The 22,869-nt window shown below is 31.4% G+C and overlaps 1 protein-coding gene across 1 annotated transcript in view; it reads left to right on the forward strand.

Annotated features, from left to right (window-relative positions):
- The window catches only part of LOC129225725 (uncharacterized), a 70,771-nt gene that overhangs the window by 20,730 nt on the left and 27,172 nt on the right, over nucleotides 1-22,869 (forward strand). The window contains exons 7-18 of the mRNA XM_054860219.1: nucleotides 6,757-6,854; nucleotides 7,047-7,130; nucleotides 7,564-7,645; nucleotides 8,129-8,230; nucleotides 10,172-10,207; nucleotides 10,307-10,396; nucleotides 10,518-10,609; nucleotides 10,721-10,801; nucleotides 16,650-16,769; nucleotides 19,029-19,220; nucleotides 20,343-20,465; nucleotides 20,546-20,635. Coding sequence (XP_054716194.1) covers nucleotides 6,757-6,854; nucleotides 7,047-7,130; nucleotides 7,564-7,645; nucleotides 8,129-8,230; nucleotides 10,172-10,207; nucleotides 10,307-10,396; nucleotides 10,518-10,609; nucleotides 10,721-10,801; nucleotides 16,650-16,769; nucleotides 19,029-19,220; nucleotides 20,343-20,465; nucleotides 20,546-20,635 — 1,190 coding nt within the window. The remainder of the gene's footprint in view (nucleotides 1-6,756; nucleotides 6,855-7,046; nucleotides 7,131-7,563; nucleotides 7,646-8,128; nucleotides 8,231-10,171; nucleotides 10,208-10,306; nucleotides 10,397-10,517; nucleotides 10,610-10,720; nucleotides 10,802-16,649; nucleotides 16,770-19,028; nucleotides 19,221-20,342; nucleotides 20,466-20,545; nucleotides 20,636-22,869) is intronic.

A 22,869-nucleotide genomic window follows, 5' to 3' on the forward strand; every position in this document is an offset into this window, starting at 1 on the left:
AGGTGGGGTTGTTTGAGGGCATTTTTCGTTTTTTTTTTGGGGGGGGGCTGTTTATTTTGAGTGGGAGGTCTTTGCGATAATTAGGGAGGGGTGAGCCCTTGCTCGGGGAGGGGGACACAATTTGAAAAACGTTACAAATATTTCATGATACTAAATTTTTTCGCAATTTCTTGAGTTGGGATACAAGAAAAATCAAAACAGGAAAACATCAATTATTAGAATTAAAATATGAAACCTTTGCGTAGGTATTCAAACTTAAAATATTTTAAACCCTCAGTTTTATACTAATAAATAGATAAATTTCATCATTGAATAATTTATCTACAATATTTTACAACTACAGAAATGCAAATGCACAACATATTAATGGAACATAAGTTTTTCACTGCATACTACATGCAAAAACAAAATTGAGTTTTAATTCAAAAATGTCCTTTTCAAAAAAAATGTAAGTAAATACAACAAGTTTATTTAACGATTAAGCAAGCTAGCCCTTATTTAACAATCAATCCAAAGTAATAATTTTTTCCTGTCAATTTCGTGATTTTTGATTACATAAATATCAGTTTAAATATTTAAATAAGGAAAATAATTTATGCCTCACACCAGGCTGATAATACAAGGAGAATAATACTCTATATTTTAAATGCATCAGAAATACAGAATGCTGAAATAAGTCATCTCAAGATAAGCCAAATGGCTCTAAAAGAAAGCAGTTTATTGACTAAAACAGTTTCAGCATTAGTAGATGCTTAATATTTTTGTTTGATGCAAAAAAATTTCAGCTCACTCTAGTGTGATGACACTTTTTTTTTTGAATCAATAAGCATAATATTCTTTGTTCATGAATAACACAAAAGTTTTTTTTTTTTTTTTTTTACTGACTAAGCAAAATATTAAATATATTACATCAAAATTTTTTGTTCTATAGTTTGTGAATTAGTTCCCTTTGGTCCCTTTAGAACAGTTAATTTATGATTCCACCAAATAATTCCTGGTATGTAGAATCAATTTTGGCAAATTTGCCAAAACTATAAGTAGAAAAAAAAATGAAAACACTAAATGACTGCGTCTATGTAAAGTTGGCTAAAGAAGAACCATTATCAACATTCAACCCATATAAATCTTGAAGGTTTTCCTTCAGGTAAGTTTCACAAATAACTAATCACCAGCTTTTGTTGCTGAACTCTCAATTCCTACTAAGTCATCATAGTTGTCTTGTATTTCACTAATACAAATCATCAACATATCATAGTTGCTTTTGATTTTCAAATCCTCACTGTTATGGGGGAACCACTTACCCCATAGAGTGGAGACCTCTTATAGCAAAATTTTAAGTGGTAAGTGAGGCTTCTCCTCTTAAACAGTTTTTAATAATATTTCACTCAAATTCTGATTTTACAGTATGCACTTTAAGTTAAACTGTACGTGAATGTTTACTGATCATAAAAAAATAAATGCTAACCAGGAAACACTTTGAAAAATGCTGCTTAAACTCGCCAAAAAAAAAATTTCAGATTTTTTTTTTTTACTTAGTTCTCTGACCTAGAAAAAAAATTCCACGTAACCCAAATACAGTAGAAGACCATTATTATGCACACCTTGGGATCAGAGATTTTGCGTTATACAGGTTTTTGCGTTATATAGATGATTTCACAAATTTTTAAGCTAATATTCAGCATTTATCTATATTTTCGCACTTCAGAATGAGTTTTGTCTGCAATGTGTATTAAAGCACTATAATATTACAATTAGCCATTCACAAATAAATATGTTTCACAATCAAAAGAAAGTGAATTATCCTGCACTTCTGCAAGCTTCATGGTTTGCATAACAACTGCATTTGTAAGAGCCATTTGGTATATTCTGTTTACTTTGAGTACTAATTTTCATTTAAAAGCTTTGAATTCAGATGGAAAGACGAAAAACTGTCACAGAATTCAATTTGCCTAACAGTTTTTATGTTTGCAAAGAAAAACAGAGGGATTTTTTAAACTACAAAACCTTTTGTTCACTTCTGAAAAGTTGTGTGGTTTTAAGAGAATTGCGTTATATAGGTCAGCATTATAAAGGTATTCTACTGTATATGCAAAACTAATCACTGTGATGAACCATGATATGGATATTTCAGTTTTCGGGGGTGACCCACTTATCCCAGTGTCCCACTTCCCCCAATCAACCTTACTTTTGAATTTACTTGGTAAATTTTGTTTCAGTATATGTAACCTATAATTTACATATTTATAACTGTAATCATTGTTATTTATTTACATTTAAGAGCAATAGTTTGCATCCAATATGAACAATTTACGTCCGACACCAAGCTAAAAATACATTTTAAATAATTTTATTCGTTATAATATCATTTGAAAACTGAAATATGCTTAAATCATTAGTATACTTTAGAATTATGCTGTTTTTAAAATTAAAATGTAAGCCAATTCACAGACTTTTAACAATGCTTAAGTTAACCATCAATTTTACTATTTGTGTGTTTACGTCAGACACCAACTCTTTAAATTTTTTTAAATTATACTTTAGGGATCTATTTTGATGAACTAACATGATTTTTTATTCAGTAGGATGTAGTAAGTATCTTTTGATAAATTTGTTTATGTTGGAACAGTTTATATTTGGTAAATAGAATTAAAACTGAGAAATGTTTCTTCATTTTTTACCTCCGACACCATAGAATTGCCCAGAACGTCCTTTTAAAGAAAATGTAACTATCTCTGCTGACATCTTGAGAGTTACTTAGTGTCATAAAAATTAATTATTGATCACTAGATATATAATTTGAATCTAAATGTGAAAATTATGAGTATATTCCTGTGAGTTTCTTCCTTTTAATTTAATGACTACAATACATATAGTAGTACATGGTTTAAAATATGTCATAAAAGTGTCTTCAGGTTCACTCCAAACCCGGTTGTTTAGGAAGAAGAAATTCGCAATTTTTTCAACTTAAATTTGACCCAATTATAAAATACGACCATGCACTCACACCTAGATCTAATAGGGGGTCATTAAGTGTTATTTAAAAAGAAAAAAAAAAGTATGTTGCATTATTGTCAACAAATTTGCTGAAGCGGGAATTTTTAGAAGCTCCTGTTCTTCTTTTTTGGGCGGGGGGGGGGGGGTCTTCGTGATTTTGGAGGGGACGCATCGTTGCTCTTGGGGGGGGCACCCCTTGTGTTGACCTCCTACTGGGTTACCCTCCCCCCCCCCCAAGTGCCTTTTTAGTTCCCGAAAAGTGCCTCTTTTTCCATGGAAAATGCCCTCTCTGAGAAATTTACCCTGCCCCTTTTCGAAAAAAATGTGAACACTAGTCTTAATCTTTTAGTTTGTTTAGAATCCACGATTCTATATACAAACAGTGACTCATCAAACATCTGTAATACATTATGAGGCAGACCTTTTGAAGACGCTATCCAAATGGCCCATTTTTTTTCTTATGAAGCATACGAAGTCTTTCTGAAGGGAGCCATTCAAAGGAGCTTAAACCTGGAATGGTCAGTTTTTCAACCACTAAGGAAAATTGCTGCAATTAAGTTTTTCAAAAAATAACTACAAACACATCCTCAGTCTGCCTTTTGATTTTGGTTAAATTTTTAAAACTTTTTTCAGTTCCACCATGTATGTGGATAAACATTAGTTTGCATTTTGGTATCATAGGGGAGTCGCTGATCCGTTAATAATTTAATTGCTTGATTGTAAACGTACTCATTCAGTAGGTAGCAATCATGTATTAATCTTGTCCAGAACATATAAACATTCAAAATAAACCCTTTCTCGTTATAATATTAGTAAAAAAAAAAAACCCTCAAAGGGTAGCCCGAAATTTATGCAGCTTTTAGAATCACGGATTAATATCCTCTATTTGTACTACTGGAATTCAAAAATTAATTTGCTCAAAGCAAATCCCAATTATAATTCATTTGAATAAATTTTGATGCATTAACTTTCTGCGAGTCTAAATGTTTCGCAAGATGTACAAAACTAGACTTCTATATACCTTATCCTCTGCAGCCTCAAATACATGCACAGGTTTTGGTGGTTCTTATGCCATCATCATTATTTTTTTTACTTGTTTCTATTCCTTAGCATTCAGTTCATAGGGAACCTTCAACTATTTTATCAAAGCTAGTGCGAGACCATCAGTGCTTGTGTTTACGTATATAACAATAGATCAGTATGAAACATAAACTGGTAGCATATATGCATAATTTAAAGCCTATGTCACTTAGTGAGAATGCACCTTTCATATAGTGGAAGAATTTTTCAAATAGCTGCAATTGTTCCGGAGATTACCTCGAACACATAAACACACAAAAATCCACCCTCTCTCTTTATAATATTAGTATAGATAATAATTTTTTGTGGAATCAAAAATTAATAATTTAAATTGTAAGTTGTAAAATGTATGATGTAATCATATGATTATTAGAAGATTTATATAATCAGTAGTATTATAAATCTAAGTAGATTTATATAAGTATTTTTAAAGTAGATTTATATAATTAGAAAGAACAAAATTACTGAAAAAAAGTCATTAAAAACTGGGGTGAGGGTATCTTAACTGAAATTTATTAAATAATCCTTTGGTATTTCAATCAGTTTTACACACTTTGTTTTTACTCTGTACACTCTCATTCTACATGCTACAGTAATGTTTCCAGGAAACTACATTTATTTATCGTCAACAAATGTATTCATCCTAGTTTTTTATTGAAGATATGCTTAAAAAGATATTTTTTCCACAGATAATTTGACAAAAATTAGCTGATTACAAATGATCGGCAAAGTGTCTGATCAATCAGCGCATCTCTAATTATTACTATTTAAAACATAATATCAGACAATTTTAGATACTATTTTCTTTGTTTGGCGACTATTTTGAAGACTATTTTAGTAAAAGGCTACTAAAACGACTAATTTGAGGACCATAACTCAGTGGCAGTCCTGAGATCATATTAAACTTCATCACAGTGATTGGTTTTGCACATATTTGGGATTTTGTTGAATTTTTTTCTAGGTCATGGCTCTTTGTCAAAAAAAAAAAAAAAAAAAAAAAAATTCCCCAGAGTTCAAGCAACATTTTTCAAAGAAGTGTTTCTAGGTTAGTTTTTGTTATTTTTCACGTATAGTTTAACTTAAAGGTCATGCAGCAACACGAATTATATTATTAATAGAATTATAAAATATAAGTGTTAAAGAGGAGGGGTCCCACTTACCCCGTACATTTTTGCTATACGGGGTAAGTGGGTGCCTCTCACTATGGGGTAAGTGGGTCTCCCTGTAATAATGGGGATTTCAAAATCAGAAGCAACTCTGATTAAATATTTTTATTGGTGAAATACAAGAGAACTGAGTTGGAATTGATAGTTCAGCTACAAAACATGCTAAAGCTGGTGATTATGTATTTGTGAGACATACATGAAAGAAAATCATTAAGATTTAAGTAGGTCTAATGTTGGAACTTGATAATACAAATTAAAAAATACTGTTGAATTTGCAAACATGAATAAAAATAGTAACACTTTTTATTGGTATAGTGCAGATGATGTTGCAATAATTACTGAGGATTAAGCGATAATGGTTCTTCCTTTGAAAACTTTACATAGATGCAGTCATTTAGTGTTTCCAATTTCTTTTTTAACTTATAGTTTTGGCAAATTTACTCAAATTGATCTCTATTAACTGTATTATGTTCATTAAACACACCTTTATGTGTAAAAGTAAAATATATCCCTATAGGCTTTCAAATAATTTCACAAATAAAATTGTTTTGTTTTTCGTTTTAAAATTTTCTGTGATACAGATTTAAAAGACGGTAAATAACTCATAACTGGATGCATTTACAAAAAAAAAAAAAAACCCTCACACTAAAAATGTACATACTTTATCATATAAGACTCCCTTACCCCTTTTTTAGATATGCTTCATTTAAATTTATATAAAAGGGGGTTGACCACTCACCCCTTACTATGGGGTAAGTGGGACACTCATCCCATTTTTTAAAAATATAATCGTTAAGAATATTTAAAGCATTATTTTAGAAATAATGATGAACTTTTGTCGATTAATAATGTCCAAGATAAAATAAGACAATAAGTTTAAATGTTTTTATTTCAAAACTGTTGTATAAAGGTGTCCTAAAATGGTTCGGTGGGTAAACTTGACACATCGAATTCAAAAATTGGCAAACACTTATTGAAGGTTAGAAAAACATTTTAATTAAGAACTGTTAGTTGAAGCGTATATACAGTGCACATAAATTATATATATCGAAGATTGGGAGCTCAAGTCCCATCAAAAAGGGCGACTTTCATCACATCGAAATCCTACATTCATCAACGGTAATGCAGTGGCGACTAAACGCTCGATTCAAGTTCATGCTAGGAAGCGTTGAATGGCTGTTGCCATTCCAAATCAAATCATTTTCCACAAGGTTTCAAAAACGGACTATTCTCAAAAGAGGTCCCACTTACCCCAACCAACCCTACATACTTGTTGAATTCATTTTCATCCATCAGCTCACTTCTGTTGTATTAAAAAGGGATTGTTCCTTGTTACCCCAAAACACGTGTATTCTCTGAAATTTTGTACGAAATGATGTAATTTTTCCTTTTACTTTTCTGCATAAAGATATTTATTTATTTGTTACATAGCTATATATGTTTGTGTATTTACTTGAAAAATATATTGATAAAATTTTTTGTATTTTAAGTTTCTAATTTTCTTCATTTTTTCTAGATGTGTTCATAGGTATTCCTTCTCTGTCTGCCAAAAATTTAGATGTTCGAATTCAAGAAGAAAGGAGTAAATATTTAGTTGCTGAACTGACTGTTAGGGTAACAGGATCTATTGATTACTCAGTTTCATTTTGTGTGTTTTTAAAAATATTTTTCATTAAAATGTATTAAAAGTTTTACTTCATTTTTTTTCTTGAAAAACTTTTAAATTGGTGAATATCTAGAAATTCACTGCATTATTTTTACACTTATTTTCATGCAAAGAAATAAATTGAAAATTTCTTCTTTCAGCCCAATTTCGAAGATGATATTGATAGCTTGTGTCAATTTGTTAAGCATCAGATTCGAAAGCAAACAATGGAGAAATACTGTTTTGTAAGTTTTTCTTTCATGTCTCCTTAAGAGAAATGCTCTTAAAATTTATTGTAACAAAATTGTTGGTTTTATTCTTCTAAAGTTTCGAAATTCTCTAAAACCTATATTTTTAATGATATGCAGTTAATTCCTTAAATAGAAGGATGAAATTTTAACATATTTGATAATGTTGAAGATGCACCATTTTGTGATTGACGTGGTAGCAAAAAATATAAAGTGGTGTAGTGAAACACTTTTTGTTGCATTTACCTCATTTGAGAGCCTTTCATTAGAGACAACTAAACAGCTTTGTTGATGCATATGAGTGTTTTGAAGATTTTGTCTTTTCCCTAATGAAGCATTTTTGCTTTTATTTTGTGATATATTGTAGCATTTGTTGAGTTTAAAAAAAAGTTAAAAAAACATGTATATTGAAATTTGTTTTATTTTACAGGAAAATGAAAAATCCCCCCCTGTCCCATATTTGTTCCAAACGCCTAAAGGACGTGAGATTGATTTGCGCCTATTCAATAAAGGTAAAACTTGATTTAAAATTTTATAGTAGTTTAATAATCCTTTTGTATTTGCTTTTTTGCCCAAATTATAAAGTGAGATCTTGTTATAACTGATATCTCTTTTGTTAGTTTAGTACGTACCAGGTCTACTCTGTAAATGGAATTTAAAAATAATGAAGCTGCCCTTATGTTTAAAATTTTTTTCCTAAATTTATGCATATGTATTTTGTTTAAAAAAATTTATTATGGTAGACTCAAAAATCTGGAGTAATGAGGCCGAATTATGAGTGACTTTAGTTAGTTTTGTGGAAACCCGGAGTGCTAAGAGTGAAAAATACGCATCATTGTGGAATAATTGCATCGGTTTTGCCAATTTTTTAACTTATTTTCATAAACTTATTTGCACATAGATATTTTTCTCTTATGGTTTTAATTAATGTTAATTATAGATTTTTAATTATTATGTATGCAAATGGTGTAAATATCTCCAAATCTTTGTTATAGAAACTATACGTAAAGCCCTTCCTGCTATTGCAAATATTTTAGAAAAAGAATCGAGAGGGTGGTTCTTACCATTTAGAGAAAAAGTGATATCAGAATTAAAAAGTAAGTCTGTAGAAATTCAATTTTGTTTCCAGTTATGTATTTTTAAAATGAATTTTTTTAAATTCAAACATTTAGTAAATATGCAAGAAATGTTAGTTAGGAATATTATCCACCAGAAAACTTACGATACTTGTTGCCACTGCAATGCGGCTTTGTTTTTAAAATTTAGTAAAACCATTTTTAATTTATATGCTCATACACACTTATCTGTAATAACATAACCTCATGCATTATGAAAATAAGATAGAATTGTTGAGTTTTTTATTCTATGTGTGTTACGTGAAGTAGTTGAAGTAGTGAAAATACTTCTCGGAGAGTAGATATAAAGTTAATTTTCATTTAAATTTCAGAATTTGTAGCATCCTTGAACCTGTTTTTTTCTAATTAAAAATTTATTATTTTTCTACTAATTATAGTTATTTTTAATATCCTCAGAATCATGGGCGCTTATGTGCAAAATTTTAAGGAGGGGGGCTCAGATATTTTCCCATAGAAACCAATTTCAGTACAGATTAGAGTTATTAAAGTTTGACATTTTTAATAAATTATTCATTAATGTCCGGAGAAGAAATGTTTTTACATTTTTGCATAACAAAAAGTACTAAAAGCAAGGAAGTTCTAATTTCTAAGAGGGGTTGAGGCTTGAGGCCCCACTTACCCCCCTATATGGTTGCCCTTGCTTACAATGAAACAATGTTTTGGAACATTTTTATTTTAAAAATATATTTTATTGCACTCAATTATTTTATGGTTGATGTCATATACCTTCATGTCTTTGGGTGTGTAATAATTTGAAATTGGTCCTGATTGTGCACTTCTTGCAGCCCTCAAAATTTTCATTTCTGAGGTTTGAACTCTGAATCGTTCGTTGGATTTTGACAGTCCAGGTCTCTGATGCATTTAAAAATATCCGCATTACCATTACTTTAGAAAATTTTGTCAGAGTTTCTCAGGGTTTTATTTTTTAGGATTCACCTAGGTTCAAAGATCCACAAATGTGTTGAAATTTATGCAGTTTATTTTTTAAATCTTTATTTTTGTCACATGAGGTATCTCATCCCCAACGTCTAAAGTATGAGACTTGTTCTATTGTCTTGTTGTCTAAGACGATTTTAGTTCTTATATTCTGTTTACCTTTGAAGGCCTTCATTTTGGTTGTCTTTAAGGATATCTTCATATTATAAGTTTGACTTAGTTTACATAGATAATAAATTGATCTTTGTAGGTCATCTTCATTATCCTGGAAAATTGTTTGCTTGTTAGCAAATAATATTGTATTGGTTGCAGTGGCCTGCACAGAAATTTTTGGGCGCGTCACAAATGACTTTTACGAGGCCCCTTCCATATCCTTTACACCTACGTCTCTACAATAATTTCACCAATCTGGGGCCCTTGCCAACAGGTGTCTCTTCTCTCCCCGTGCACATCGGTGATTGATTGATGTTTTGGAATCAATAAACATACCTTTGGGTATCATCTGTTTCTATGATTTTATTAAATGGTCAATGTAAATGTTAAAGAGTGTGTGTGATAAACTGCAACCCTGTAAAACTAATGAATGTGCTACAAAATTGATGTTTTTTCTGATTCAAATTTGATACAAAAATTTGTTTTTTAAATTCCACATTTGCATATTGCTGCACTTGTCCCTACTTGTCCCTGCTTTTTAGAGCCACCTTTTCAGAGTTAAAAAAAAAACCTCACAAATTACTATAAAACATTGTATATAGGTAAAATATGTTATTAAAATCCTTCTCCTGACAATAATTTAATTTTGATAGAAAATGCAAAACTGTTGTGCTCAACATGGCAGAATAGTACATTTTGTAATTTGCTTATGCATGCCTTTGTTTATTTTCCTAAATCTGATTTGTTTTTAAATTTTTCTTCTTACCCTTTCATAAACTTTCAAAATTTTAAGTTACTTTTATGTTATTCCAGCCAAAAAGCTTTCTGAAGATGAGCTTGAACGGGTAAGTGTAATTTTAACGTTAAGAGAAAACAAAAAAAAAAAAAGATAATCTAATGATTATCTTATGTAATTCTTGTTTTTTTTTTCTTTTTTTTTTCAGCAAGCAAATATTTTAGTTTTGGATGAATATTTGAGAAGAGTTTTTGCAGCTATTTTAACCCATCCTCAAATTCAGGAATTAGGTTCTGGAATTGGTAAGTTTAAGAAGCTCTTTAATAATGAATCCAACTATTATATTATAAGTTGTTACTGTGCTCCATCTCAAATGATGTACCCTTATTTGCTATATAAGTATCATGATTTCTGTTTTAAAAGGTTCACTTTTGGTGGAGCAAGCTCAGGCTGTTATATTGATGCATAGAGCTGTTGAAAACATGCATCGACGTCTTAAGCAAACTCTGTCACAGGTTTGAAGCCGCTATTATTTGATATTATTTTTATTTTGTTTTTCATAAATTAGCTTTAAATTTCTTATTTATTTTCCATATTACTATTTATCCCTTCTTTTACCATTGTAGCTCAAAAGATGTTTAGAAGAATTGAATCCCGTATTGTCTCGTATTCAGCCATGGGTTCAAGAAAGACTTCAAGTAGCTGAGGTACGTAGAATCGATATTGTTCTTTTTTTTTTTGGGGGGGGGGGTCTTTTTACATTGGTTCTGTATAATTTTATTAAAATTCCCTATGCTATTAAATATAATCACGTAATAACATTAAAGTATGACCCAATTATAAATAATAATAATTGTTGCAAAGTCATTCTGCAGTGCGGAGTGACTTTGGCTGTTGTGACAGTGTGGTTTTTCTGAAAACACATTAACCTACTATCTAATCGATCTCTAATTTTACAGTTTTGTTAATGTGTAGTTTGAATAAAATTTCTACAGTTCATTGTTTTATATTGTTACTTATTTTAATGCATAGACATTTCAAAAAGTAAAGTAACAAGAGCTGTGATGGATGTGCAGCTTCTCTGTGTGAATAAAAATCACCCTGAAGATACCGAAAATGATCAGAGCTCTCAAATAGTGCTGGTGGATGGAGCTGGAAGTCCACTGACAGAACAAAATGGCAGTTTGTTAGAAGAAGGCTGCATTGACGGCTACCAGTGAAACAAGTAGTATGATAAGGTTTTTACGTTGGAACGTATTGGACCACCCTCCTTACAGTCCAATACCTCCCTACGCCAAAACCTTTTCACACTTATTGTTTCATCGGCAGGACATGTTTCTGTCAATCTAGGCATCTTCTAAATGACATTTTGTCCTGTTAGTGGACACCCAGCTCCAACCATCGGTAATGTTTGAAAGCTCGGATCATCTTCATTATCTTGAACATGATTTTTATTTATGTAGAGAATCTGCACACCCGTCAGAGAGCTCTTCTTACCTTACTTTTCAGAATGCTCCCATGTAACTGATTTGGTTCCATCTATTTTTTTTAAAAAAATGTATTGACTGTTTAATACTTGTCAAAGCTTGAAAAGACAAAAATAAAGAATTTCTCATTTCATGAGAAATTCTTTATTTTTGTATTTTCAAGTATTTCATAAGTATTGTGACAGCAGAAAAACATTGTTTAAGGTAATAAAATTTGACAAAGAGCATACTAGCTGCAGATTATTTAAAAAAATATATTAAACATGTTTACAGTTGGATTTCTTTCACCTAAATTCATTCTAAATTGTGCTTTTTCATTGCTTAAACTTGCTCTCTTGCAAGCACAGTTTTAAAGCAATGGGAGCAGAAATGATGTTGCTGTACTTCATGTAGAGGTAAATCAGTTAAAACCTCAAAACCTTAGTGCATGGAGAAAACTAGCAAAATAATTTTTTGCAAATTTTCTACATTTATTGAAGTAATTGCAATGCTGTGTAGTTGGGGAAAGAGAACACTGTGTCTTGAAATATTTGTCTTTCAAAAGTAAAAATAATGCAAATGAAATACAAACTTCTGAACGTCAATGAAATTTTTCAAAGGTTAATCAGCACAGATAATGGCAAGGTAGTGAAAAACATATGAAATTGCTAACTTAGTTTTTTTTAAAATGAAGTTTAGATTAGAATTTCAAGTGCTGAGACTTTGCTGACTTACCTTTTTGTGCAGCAGTGGTTTAGTTGATTGCAAGTTAGTTTAATTTTTCGAAGTGAAGGATTAAGAGCCAATGTTTGTAAGAATCAGGCAGTTTACGGCATTTGTGATTGTTGACATTTTTAATTTTCTTTATTTTCATTTATTGTTCCTTATCATGAATGTAATGTTTGTGAAAAATATGAGCTTTGTCTGCCTTACCGTTTTTGGGAAATTAAAATTTTAAATTTAGGGGACGTGGCACATTTTTGCGTGTTTTTCAAATTTGCAGATTTTAAAGTTCTTGTTGCTTTACGCGCCCCTATAATGACATGGATTTTTAAATTCTATACTATTATATGGTCTTCTTAGATACTATTACAGCTGTCAAATCGGTGTCACTACGAGGGCGATGGCCACAAACTCCGTTTAAAAATGACCGAAAATGAATTTTTTTACTACATTCAATGCCAATTTTCTCAAAGCGCCTTCATGATGACACCAACGTTTTTACATAAATTCCTAGCTACACTTGCATACATCAAAAATATGTAATAAAATTGGTGTCACTATAAGGGCGCCAGAAGATATTAGAACTTTTATGTGATAAATTTCACAAAAATGCAAATGTTTAAAATCTAACTACTACTCTCGCCCTCATAGCAGAGATCTGAAACTAATTACATTTGATAACCAAGATGTTTGTCTAACATATGAAATAAAAAAATCGGTGTCACTCCTATTACTTTCGGAAATATAATCATTTGAAATTAGCATGTTATGGAGTTATTAAAAAAAAAAAGACTTTTCTAATTCGAATGGCTTTTTGCATGGTTCGTTTTAAACTTGAATATAAAATTACAGTAGTGACACCTAAAATAGTTTGTTTCTAATGCTTTTTATAAAAAAAAAAGCTTTATAAAAAGCATTAGAAACACAGTAAATCGATATAGGTACAGATGGACGTATTGTGTAATGTGCATTATGGCTAAAATAGTCGTACTAATATTCATATTTTTCCAACCATACTAATTTTTTATCTGTTATTTATATTAAAAATGCAACTATTTATAACATAATGTCTTAAATAGTAACGAACATAATGTATTATATAGCGAGCATTCAGAATCTGAAACATAATTTGAGAGTGATGTAGACTAAAACAAAGAAAACGTAAAAAATCAAATCACCCAGTTTCAGAAAGACGGTCATCTCTTATTGATATCTGGTAATTTTGTAGCACTAAAGCTTGGGAAAACATGGTCTCCCGGACCAGAAGTTGACCCATTTGCTAATCTGAATACAACTAGCCCCCTCATAGCAGAGATCTGAAACTAATTAAGTTTGATAACCAACACGTTTGTCTAACATTTGAACTAATAAAACTAGTGTCACTCCTACTACTTTTGGAAATATAATCATTTGAAGTTAGTATGTTGAGGTGCATTTTTTTCATTTATTATTATTATTTTTAATTTATCTTATTTCTTTATTTATGTATTTTGTTAATTTAATCTTATCACACCCAGATAGTGTTTTGACCATATTTATTTTTAATTTATTACAAAGAAGCAACGTTTAACATAAACAGCTTTGGGCAGTGAGAGCGTCTTTATGTTGAATAGAAAATGCTTGTTTTGATATAGGTACAGGTGGATCTATTGTGCATAATATGTTTGGATTATCATACCAATACTCGCCTTTTTTCCGGTCAAATAAATTTATTTATTCCAATCCTTCTTGCCATGCATTTGACCTTTACTTGCAAATGGTCAACTTCTACTATTTCTCCGGGATACCATGTTTTCCTAAGCTTTAGTGCTACAAAATTACCAGATATCAAATAGAAATGACCGTCTTTCTGAAACTGGGTGATTTGATTTTTTATGTTTTCTTTGTTTTAGTCTACGTCATCCTCAAATTATGTTTCAGATTCTGAATGCTTGCTATATAATACATTATGTTCATCACTATTTAAAACATTATGTTATAAATAGTTGAATTTTTAATATAAATAATGGATAAAAAATAGTATGGTTGGAAAAATACGAATATTAGTACGACTATTTTAGCCATAATGCACATTACACAATACGTCCATCTGTACCTACACTCAAGAGCCAAAACATTATGACCACCCCTAACTTTTTCAAAGAATTCGTCTGGATGACGTGGAGACTACATGATGAAGTGGGGTTGGTATATAACTGAGGCTGGAGAAGGTCATGCTTCATACAAGCACTTTCTTTTGCGAATTATGGGAAAGGATAACGATCTCAGCGAATTTGATCGAGGGCAGATTGTGATGGCCGAAAGACTCTAAACGAGCATCTTAGAAACTGCAAGACTGGTAGGTTGTTCATGATCTGTCGTTGTTAGTACTTATGCGAAGTGGAAAAAAGACGGTGAAACCAACAGTAGGCGTAAAAGTGTTGGATGGTCACGCGTCCTCAAAGATAAGGGACGTCGGAAGCTAGGCCGCTTGGTAAAGCAAAATCGGAGGCAGACAGTTGATCAACTGACAGCTCAATGCAATGCAGTTGCGAGTGAAAGTGTTTCCAAACACACAGTTCAGCGGACACTGTTGGATATGGGACTGCGCAGCAGACGTCCTACTCGTGTGCCTCTATTGACCAATCGTCATCGCCACTACGCCTACAGTGGGACCAAGAACACCGAGATTGGTCCTCGGATGACTGGAAGAGAGTTGTCCGGTCTGACGAATCATGATTTCTGGTTCATCACATGGATGGTTTTGTCAGGGTTCGCCGTCTTACAGGCGAACAGTTACTCCTGTCTTGTACCGTTGGTCGTAAACAGGCTGATGGTGGCATTATTATGGTCTGGGGGATTTTTTCTGGCAGGCTCTGGGACCCTTAGTTGTGGTAGAACATACCATGAAGGCTGTGGATTGTTTGATCATCGTGGCAGATCAGGTGCTCCTGTACATGGCGTCGGTCTTCACTACTGGAAATGGCATCTTCCAGCATGATAATGCCATATGTCACAGGGCTATAATTGGGTTGGAGTGAACCCAGCAGCATGAAGAAGTATTCCAATTAATGCCTTGGCCACAAAATTCACCGGATTTAAATCCTATCGAGTACGTTCGGGACTTCACGGAAAGGCAGCTCAGAGCTGAAACACCCCCATGTCAAGAAATCTCAACTTAGCCTGACCGCTGCATTAACATTGGGTAAAATCTATTTCCAGACGTCTACCAAGAGCTTATGATATCCATGCCAAGGAGAGTCGCAGCTGTTTTGCAAGCCAAAGGTGGCACAACGGGTTATTGACTGGGTGGTCATAATGTTTTGGCTCATCAGTGTATATCGATTTACTGTGTTTCTAATGCTTTTTAAAAAGCTTTATTTATAAAAAGCATTAGAAACATATTATTTTAGGTGTCACTACTGTAATTTTATATCAAAGTTTAAAACAAACCGTGCAAATAGCCATTTCAATTAGAAAAGTCTTTTTTTAAATAACTCCATAACACACTAATTTCGAATGATTATATTTCCGAAAGTAATAGAAGTGACACCGATTTTTTTATTTCATATGTTAGACGAACATGTTGATTATCAAACTTAATTAGTTTCAGATCTCTGCTATGAGGGCGAGAGTAGTAGTTAGATTTTAAACATTTGCATTTTTGTGAAATTTATCACATAAAAGTAGCAATATCTTCTGGCGCCCTTATAGTGACGCCAATTTTATTACATATTTTTGATGTATGCAAGTGTAGCTAGGAATGTATGTAAAAACGTTGGCGTCATCATGAAGGCGCTTTGAGAAAATTGGCATAGAATGTAGTAAAAAAATTCATTTTCGGTCATTTTTAAACGAAGTTTGTGGCCGTCGCCCTCGTAGTGACACCGATTTGACAGCTGTAATAGTATCTAAGAAGACCATATAATAGTATAGAATTTAAAAATCCATGTCATTATAGGGGCGCTTAAAGCAACAAGAACTTTAAAATCTGCAAATTTGAAAAACACGCAAAAATGTGCCACGCCCCCTAAATTTAAAAATTTAATTTCCCAAAAACGGTAAGGCAGACAAAGCTCATATTTTTCACAAACATTACATTCATGACAAGGAACAACATATGTGAAAATAAAGAAAATTAAAAATGTCAACAATCACAACCTGCCTGATCCTTACAGACAATGGCTCTTAATATTGTTTGATTGTTGTCTTTTGGCTAATTACTGTTTCTTAGAACCTGACATTGTTCTATGCTTTAATAATAATTATTGTGCATTTTTATGCATTCTTTATTTGTGTTATATGTGATGTAAAATGTTATTAGAGCAAAGAAAACTTTTACTGTGCACTTGACGTGCTTGTATTTAAAACTTATTTGATCTTTCAGGAGGAATTTATTTTAGATCATCGTTGGGATGCTCATGAAGAAGCTCTGGCTCTTTGTAGGCAAAGTCACTTGGAGCAAACTTCTTATTTCTTGCAAAGAGATTTAACTTTCATGCGAGAAGTATGTCTTAAACTTGAAAGTTAGTGCCATGTGCGTTAATCTTGTGCCACTTCTTGATAATTTTTTAGCTTTTTTTTCTGTGTTTATTGATACAATAAAATTTAAATTTTACCAGTGTAATAAAATCTCAGAATGAAATTCTAAGCAGGAAAAACTTCATGTACGAAGGACAGGGGGAGGGAAGGGAGATTCTATGTTGTGTCACTTTCTTGTGTACAGAAGCGTCTTTGGGCCATCCTGTTGTCTCATTCAAAATATGTTGAGCTTGCCCCATCATTGTTGTAGCACTCAGTTATTCATAATTAAAAACTTTTCAAACGTTATTTTTTAATTTTTTCTCAGTTTTTTTTTTTTTTGTCAAGTCTTTTCAATTCTGTTAGGTTTATAGTCCAGACTTTCTCCTGTCTTGTCGGCCCATAACTGAAAAATGTTAATCAGAAATTCTCAAAACTACCTCAGTAGCAGAAACTTTCTAGCCAGTTCGCGACACTAATTTGGGCAGTTGAAAATAATTTGCAGCATTATTAATAGTTTTATTTTAAGTGTTTATAAAATACATAAGTCCCTGACAAAGGTCAAGATTGAGAAATTTTCCAACTGGGCAGTGGCCACTAGACCCAATGAACTTAGTGGACACCACCATCGCCAAATTTTAAAGTATAAAGGGAGGGGGGGGGGGGAGGCAGTTTTCACTACTTTCTTAAAAACAAATAGAACTCTGCACTCTATGAAAAAAATATTCAATACCTATTAATTTAAATATGGAAAAGTTAAGTTAAAATAGGTTTTTGAATTTTTTTTTTAATGAATGAATAAATAAATTAGGAAATGAGAAGTTGACAGGAAACTGCATTTTAGATGATTTATTGAACATTTTACATTATCTTCAAAAGTTTGTATTGAGGTAAACGTCCAGTTCTGTTTTGGGACACTTAGGCAAGTAATAGTCTCATGTATTTCCATCTTGCAAATGACCAAAAATGGCGTTGACGCGGAAAATTCATGATTATAAATAGATTTTTGAATTTGTTGCATAAAAGCAGTAATAAATTGAAAATCCTCAAAAAATACAATTTAGATGAAATAGTACGTTTTTAGCACATTAACCTTAAAAGCAATGAAGATAAGATAATATTCTAAAGATAAAATTTGGCATTTTTCAAGATAATAATTAAGAATTATCTGATAAAAATCACACATTTTGCATAATTTTCAACAGTTTGCATTGCAATAAACATCCAATTCCATTTATGAAAGCGTAGGCACTTAAAGAGTCTTGCATACCAACATTTTCGATTTGACCAAACTGAAATGGCCAAAAATTAAAGCCAAAATGGCCTAAAATTAAGATATAAACTTCTAAATTTGTTGCAAAAAAATAATTAAAAAAAAATCCTCATGAGACTACTTTAGTTGAAATGTTTTTAGCACTTTTTCATCTAAAGCAATGAGGATAAAGTGAAATTTTAAATATGAAATTTTTCATTTTCCAGGAAAATTATTTTAAATAATCCCCCTCCCCAAAAAAAAAGCGATTTTTAGCACACTTAATAAATTTTCCATTACTTTGTAGTTAAATAAAACATCCAATTCTGCTTTGTTTTTGAAAACTTAGGTAGTGAATCATCTTGTCTACTTCGATCTCGTGAATGACCAAATATGGCGACCATGTTTCCTGCTGAAATGCTAAAATATCGCCTTTCCGGTTAAATAGTTTGCCAAGTTGTATTTCATTTTTTTTCTTTTATTTATTTATTTTTTCTTTTTGTTCTTTTGTAAAATTATCTGCAGGCCGCTGAAAAATCTGTGATGCACGTCTCACGTCTCGCAATTTCTGCTACCCGGAAAACTACTCTATAAAGTTGAACTAATCACACTAAATGTTTTTAAGGATTTGTAAGTTATTTAAAAAGATCTTTTAATAGTATGCAACTACTTAACTTTTTATTTTTGTTATAGATAGATTTGAAAGGTTTGAAAACTGTTCTGTACATAACAGATTTTGATTGCTAGCAGGAGAAATTTTGCTTTTACCGTTTTGGACTGAGTACCTGCAAGTGGCATTTTAAAACTTAATTTTAAATGTTCAAGTTTAACTAATATAAAAAAATAAGGTCTGGGCTCTCCTTATTAAAAAACGGGGGGGGGGGGGGGGGGGGGGGGGGCAAAATTGTCTGTTATATGAAATTATTATTTACACTGCTCAGTATCTGACTCTTAAAATAACTTTGTGTTTTTGACTTTTAAAATTTTCTTTAGAGGGAGCCTGTTCTTAAACAAGAATTAAGTAGAGTTCGTAATCCAAATCGTTATTTTCACTGGAGAACACAAATATGGTGTCCTCATCATTGGAATGTACGAAAGGTATTTCAAGGTGAATCTGAAATAGTTCCTACAGTTATTAGTCGCACATCATCTTCTCTTGCTCAGCCACGCTCAGATCCAAACCAGGTAAATTCTTTTCTTTTTCTGAAGCTCAGGCTTGCTTCCCATCTATTTTTACGTCACTCAATGTTGATGCATATTTCTAAGGAAAAAATAATATAGACTGTTTTTAAATATTTGGTACCTTTTAAGTTTTGTAAGAAAATATGACTATTAAACTTCATTTTTATTTGTAAAAAATCAATTTTTCTGGGAAAAAACCTTAAAAAAAAATCTATGGCTTCAAAATTTCCTGAAATTTTGCATCTCTGAATGTGCCTGACTCTTAAATGTTAAAAACTATTCTAATTGCAGTGTATTTAAGTGAAAAATTTTCCTTCATTTTTACAAATTAACTGATTTTTTAGATCATTCTTCTTTTTTTAAAAAATAACATTATCTTTAGCAGAGAGTATATGATTCCCCCCCCCCCCCCATATTTACCAGTGATTACAACTATGCTAATATTTGTCACTTTTTAATTTTGAGGTAAAGGTTCTTTTTTTGGACCCTTTTCTAGATTTCAAGTCCATTTTCCCCTTCAATGCGAACTGGAAATTTGCTAGTAGCTTCTGTAAGATTTTTTTTTTTTTTTTTTTTTTGCGAAAAATTAAGTAACAAAATAACATTAATAATAATAATAATGAAATAATAATAAATAAATAAATAATAATAATTTGGCAAAACTTATTTTTTGTACAATAATCTTATACTTTTCCCTTGTTTAACATAAAATGAAATTTCTTCTTTTAAAAAAACCCATGGGGTATTTGTGCAAAAAATATTTTTGACAGTCTCTGCCTTGTTCAGTTTTTATATTGACTGGAGTTTTGTTTAACTTAAAACATTAAATTAATGGCAAATATTGGTGCAATTAAAATATATCCCCTACCCTTTTTGTTAGCTGAGATATTTGGGTTTCAACTTCTCCCTTTATTTATTGACCCTCCATCATATTGTAAATTTCATGTAAAATTAAGCTTTTTCAAATGGTTTCAGAGTGTGCATTGGTTTTTGTGTAGAACCTAACATACCTTTTCATTTTGTGCATAAAAATTAATAGTATGTTCTTTTTTTCTCCTATACAAATTAAACCGTATATCTTTATATATTACTTTATATGTTACTCATGTGTTGTATTCGCCATAGCCTGTATATTTAGTAGAAAAGCAGCGCATGCATACCACAACTACTAGAACTGCTTTCTGGAGGTGGATAAACTACTGTTATCGCACATATTCTTGGCTTTGTAATGCCATGTTTATTTTTGGGGTAAGTGTCTTTGAAGAATGTTTTATTGGTATTATTTTGCGTTAAAAAGATTCTTAGTATAAACATTTTTAAAATAACAGGTTATTATTCCATGGTGCAGTCCAGTGAGCCTTCGTGCTTTATTTTGTATTCGCCCATTCATACCAGATTTAGAAGTAAATCAGATTGATGTGAGTATACAAGTATTTCTTATATATAAGAATTTTTATATGCTTAAATTGTTAATCCTACTTCATTTTTAAATCTAAAAATTAAAGGTTAGGGAAATATCCCCCCCCCCCCATCCCAATGTTTGTTGTCTCAATTCCTCTTGATTATTGTTTAACAAGTCCTCTACTGGTGCTGGGAATGATTTTTTTTTTTTTGTTTCATTAAGAAAGTGTCTACTTTCTTTTCTTTATAATATTGTTTTGATCTCAAAATATTGTTCAAAATGTAAGTAATAGATGCATGATGTGATACAGAAAAATAAATAAATAACAATAGATACATTTGTTTCTTATTCATATGAGTTGAAAATAAGTAATGTTTCAAATTACACCCCCTCAACTCCTCAATTTATTTCTGAATATTACTATCTACATCAAATTAAAGTAATAATTTTCAACTTTATTCAAATTAATATTTTAACCAAGAGTGCCTACTGAACCACTAAAATATTTAGAGGTTCTTGGTATTCTTTCTTTCTTTTTTTTTGGGGGGGGGGGGTTACCTCATTTTGATCATCTACCTATTTCTAGTATTGAATTTTCAAATTTTCCTTTGCATATTTATCTTTCAAATTTTTAATTTAATGTTTAACTTAATCACATTTAAATCAGAAAATTGTACAGGGTAAACGTAAACATGCAATTTTTTTAATAGCAAACCATTTTTATTAGTAATACTAGCAAAAATACCCGGTGTTGCCTGGGTCAGTAATAATTATTAGAAAAAATCGTTACTTGCTTTTGTTTTCTGTTTTAAGTAAAAGAATTTAAAACACATCTTTTTGACGTGATTAAAAATCGAGTTTCTTCCTTACCCATAAAACTAAAATAGCAATAAGTATAAAAACAAAGTAGTATTGATTTAGAAACGAAAGCACTATATTTAAGCATATACAAATTTAAAAAACATGAAATTAATCTTCTCATGTTTAAAAAGATTAATCTGTTGATACTTTTTTTTTAAATGGAGTCTAAAACCTTCTCTGTATGGCTAATGAAGTACGAAGTGATTAAAAAAAAGTAGCTGCGCTCGTAATCCCCTTATACTTGCTTTAGTTATTTCGGGAAATTTCAATCATTGTGGCTCTTGGTGCGATTTTACCGAATTTGCGAAAGTCGTTTCGAGGTACCTTCGATGATGCTCCCCCATTCTTTCCTTACTTTATAAAACGATATGATATTAATTTTCGTTACAGAGATATCGTCGCCAGATGCTGAGATATTTTTGGTCACCATAAAATGGCGCTAAACAGTTTCATCCGAAATGTTACCAAAATAAGTAATAAAATTTGGTGATTGTTTGAAATTGTGCAAAAAGGAAAATTAATGGAAGTTTTTGTGCTGTTTATGGATTTGCCTAATTTAGTTGCTGGATTATTTAACACAGTAAAAAAAAGTCTTTTGAAAATTCTTTGATTGGCGATATTTTGTTTACATGGTGAAAGCTGAGAAACATTATGACGTAGTCTTCGGCTTCAAAAACAGCAACGTTGAAAAAACTGCCAAATGCATCAGCTACGGAAATCTTTCTGCAAAAATTTTGGCGATCTGCTGGTTGTTTGGATAATGAGTAAGTGTTCAATCAGCATAAATAATAATAAAAACCATTAATTACATTAAAGTTCCGTTTAAATGGAAAATCATCAGCCAAATCATGTATTATTTGCCAATCTTGTGCAAAAATCTTACTTCAAGATTTGACTTGAGAAAAGCCTTGAACAATCACGAAAAGCAAAGAAAGTCAACAATACAACAATTGTCGCTATCGACAGGGAGTTGAGATGATACACTAAATACTGTATTGAGTTGAGGAAAGCCTTCGAACATGGATCTAAAAAGCTCATAACTCGTTTTTTATTCTACTTAGAAATTTCGAACAGGTGCCATCTTCAGCAGAAAAATCAGAGCTTTCGATGGACATATAATATAAATATGTGCAAGTATTTTTTCATCCCAATATTAGAGAATTTATACAAAAATTGTGTTTTATTGCCCCCCTAAGGGGGTTTTGCCCCCCATAACGGGACGAAAACTACCCTATGTGTTATTCTGATGCATAAGCTATATTATTGTAAAGTTTCATCAAAATCCGTTCAGTAGTTTTTGCGTGAAAGAGTAACAAACATCCATACATCCATCCATACATCCATACATCCATCCATACAGACAAACTTTCGCATATATAATATTAGTAA

The sequence above is a fragment of the Uloborus diversus genome, chromosome 7, assembly GCF_026930045.1.
Source record: "Uloborus diversus isolate 005 chromosome 7, Udiv.v.3.1, whole genome shotgun sequence".
In the NCBI taxonomy this organism is placed as follows: domain Eukaryota; kingdom Metazoa; phylum Arthropoda; class Arachnida; order Araneae; family Uloboridae; genus Uloborus; species Uloborus diversus.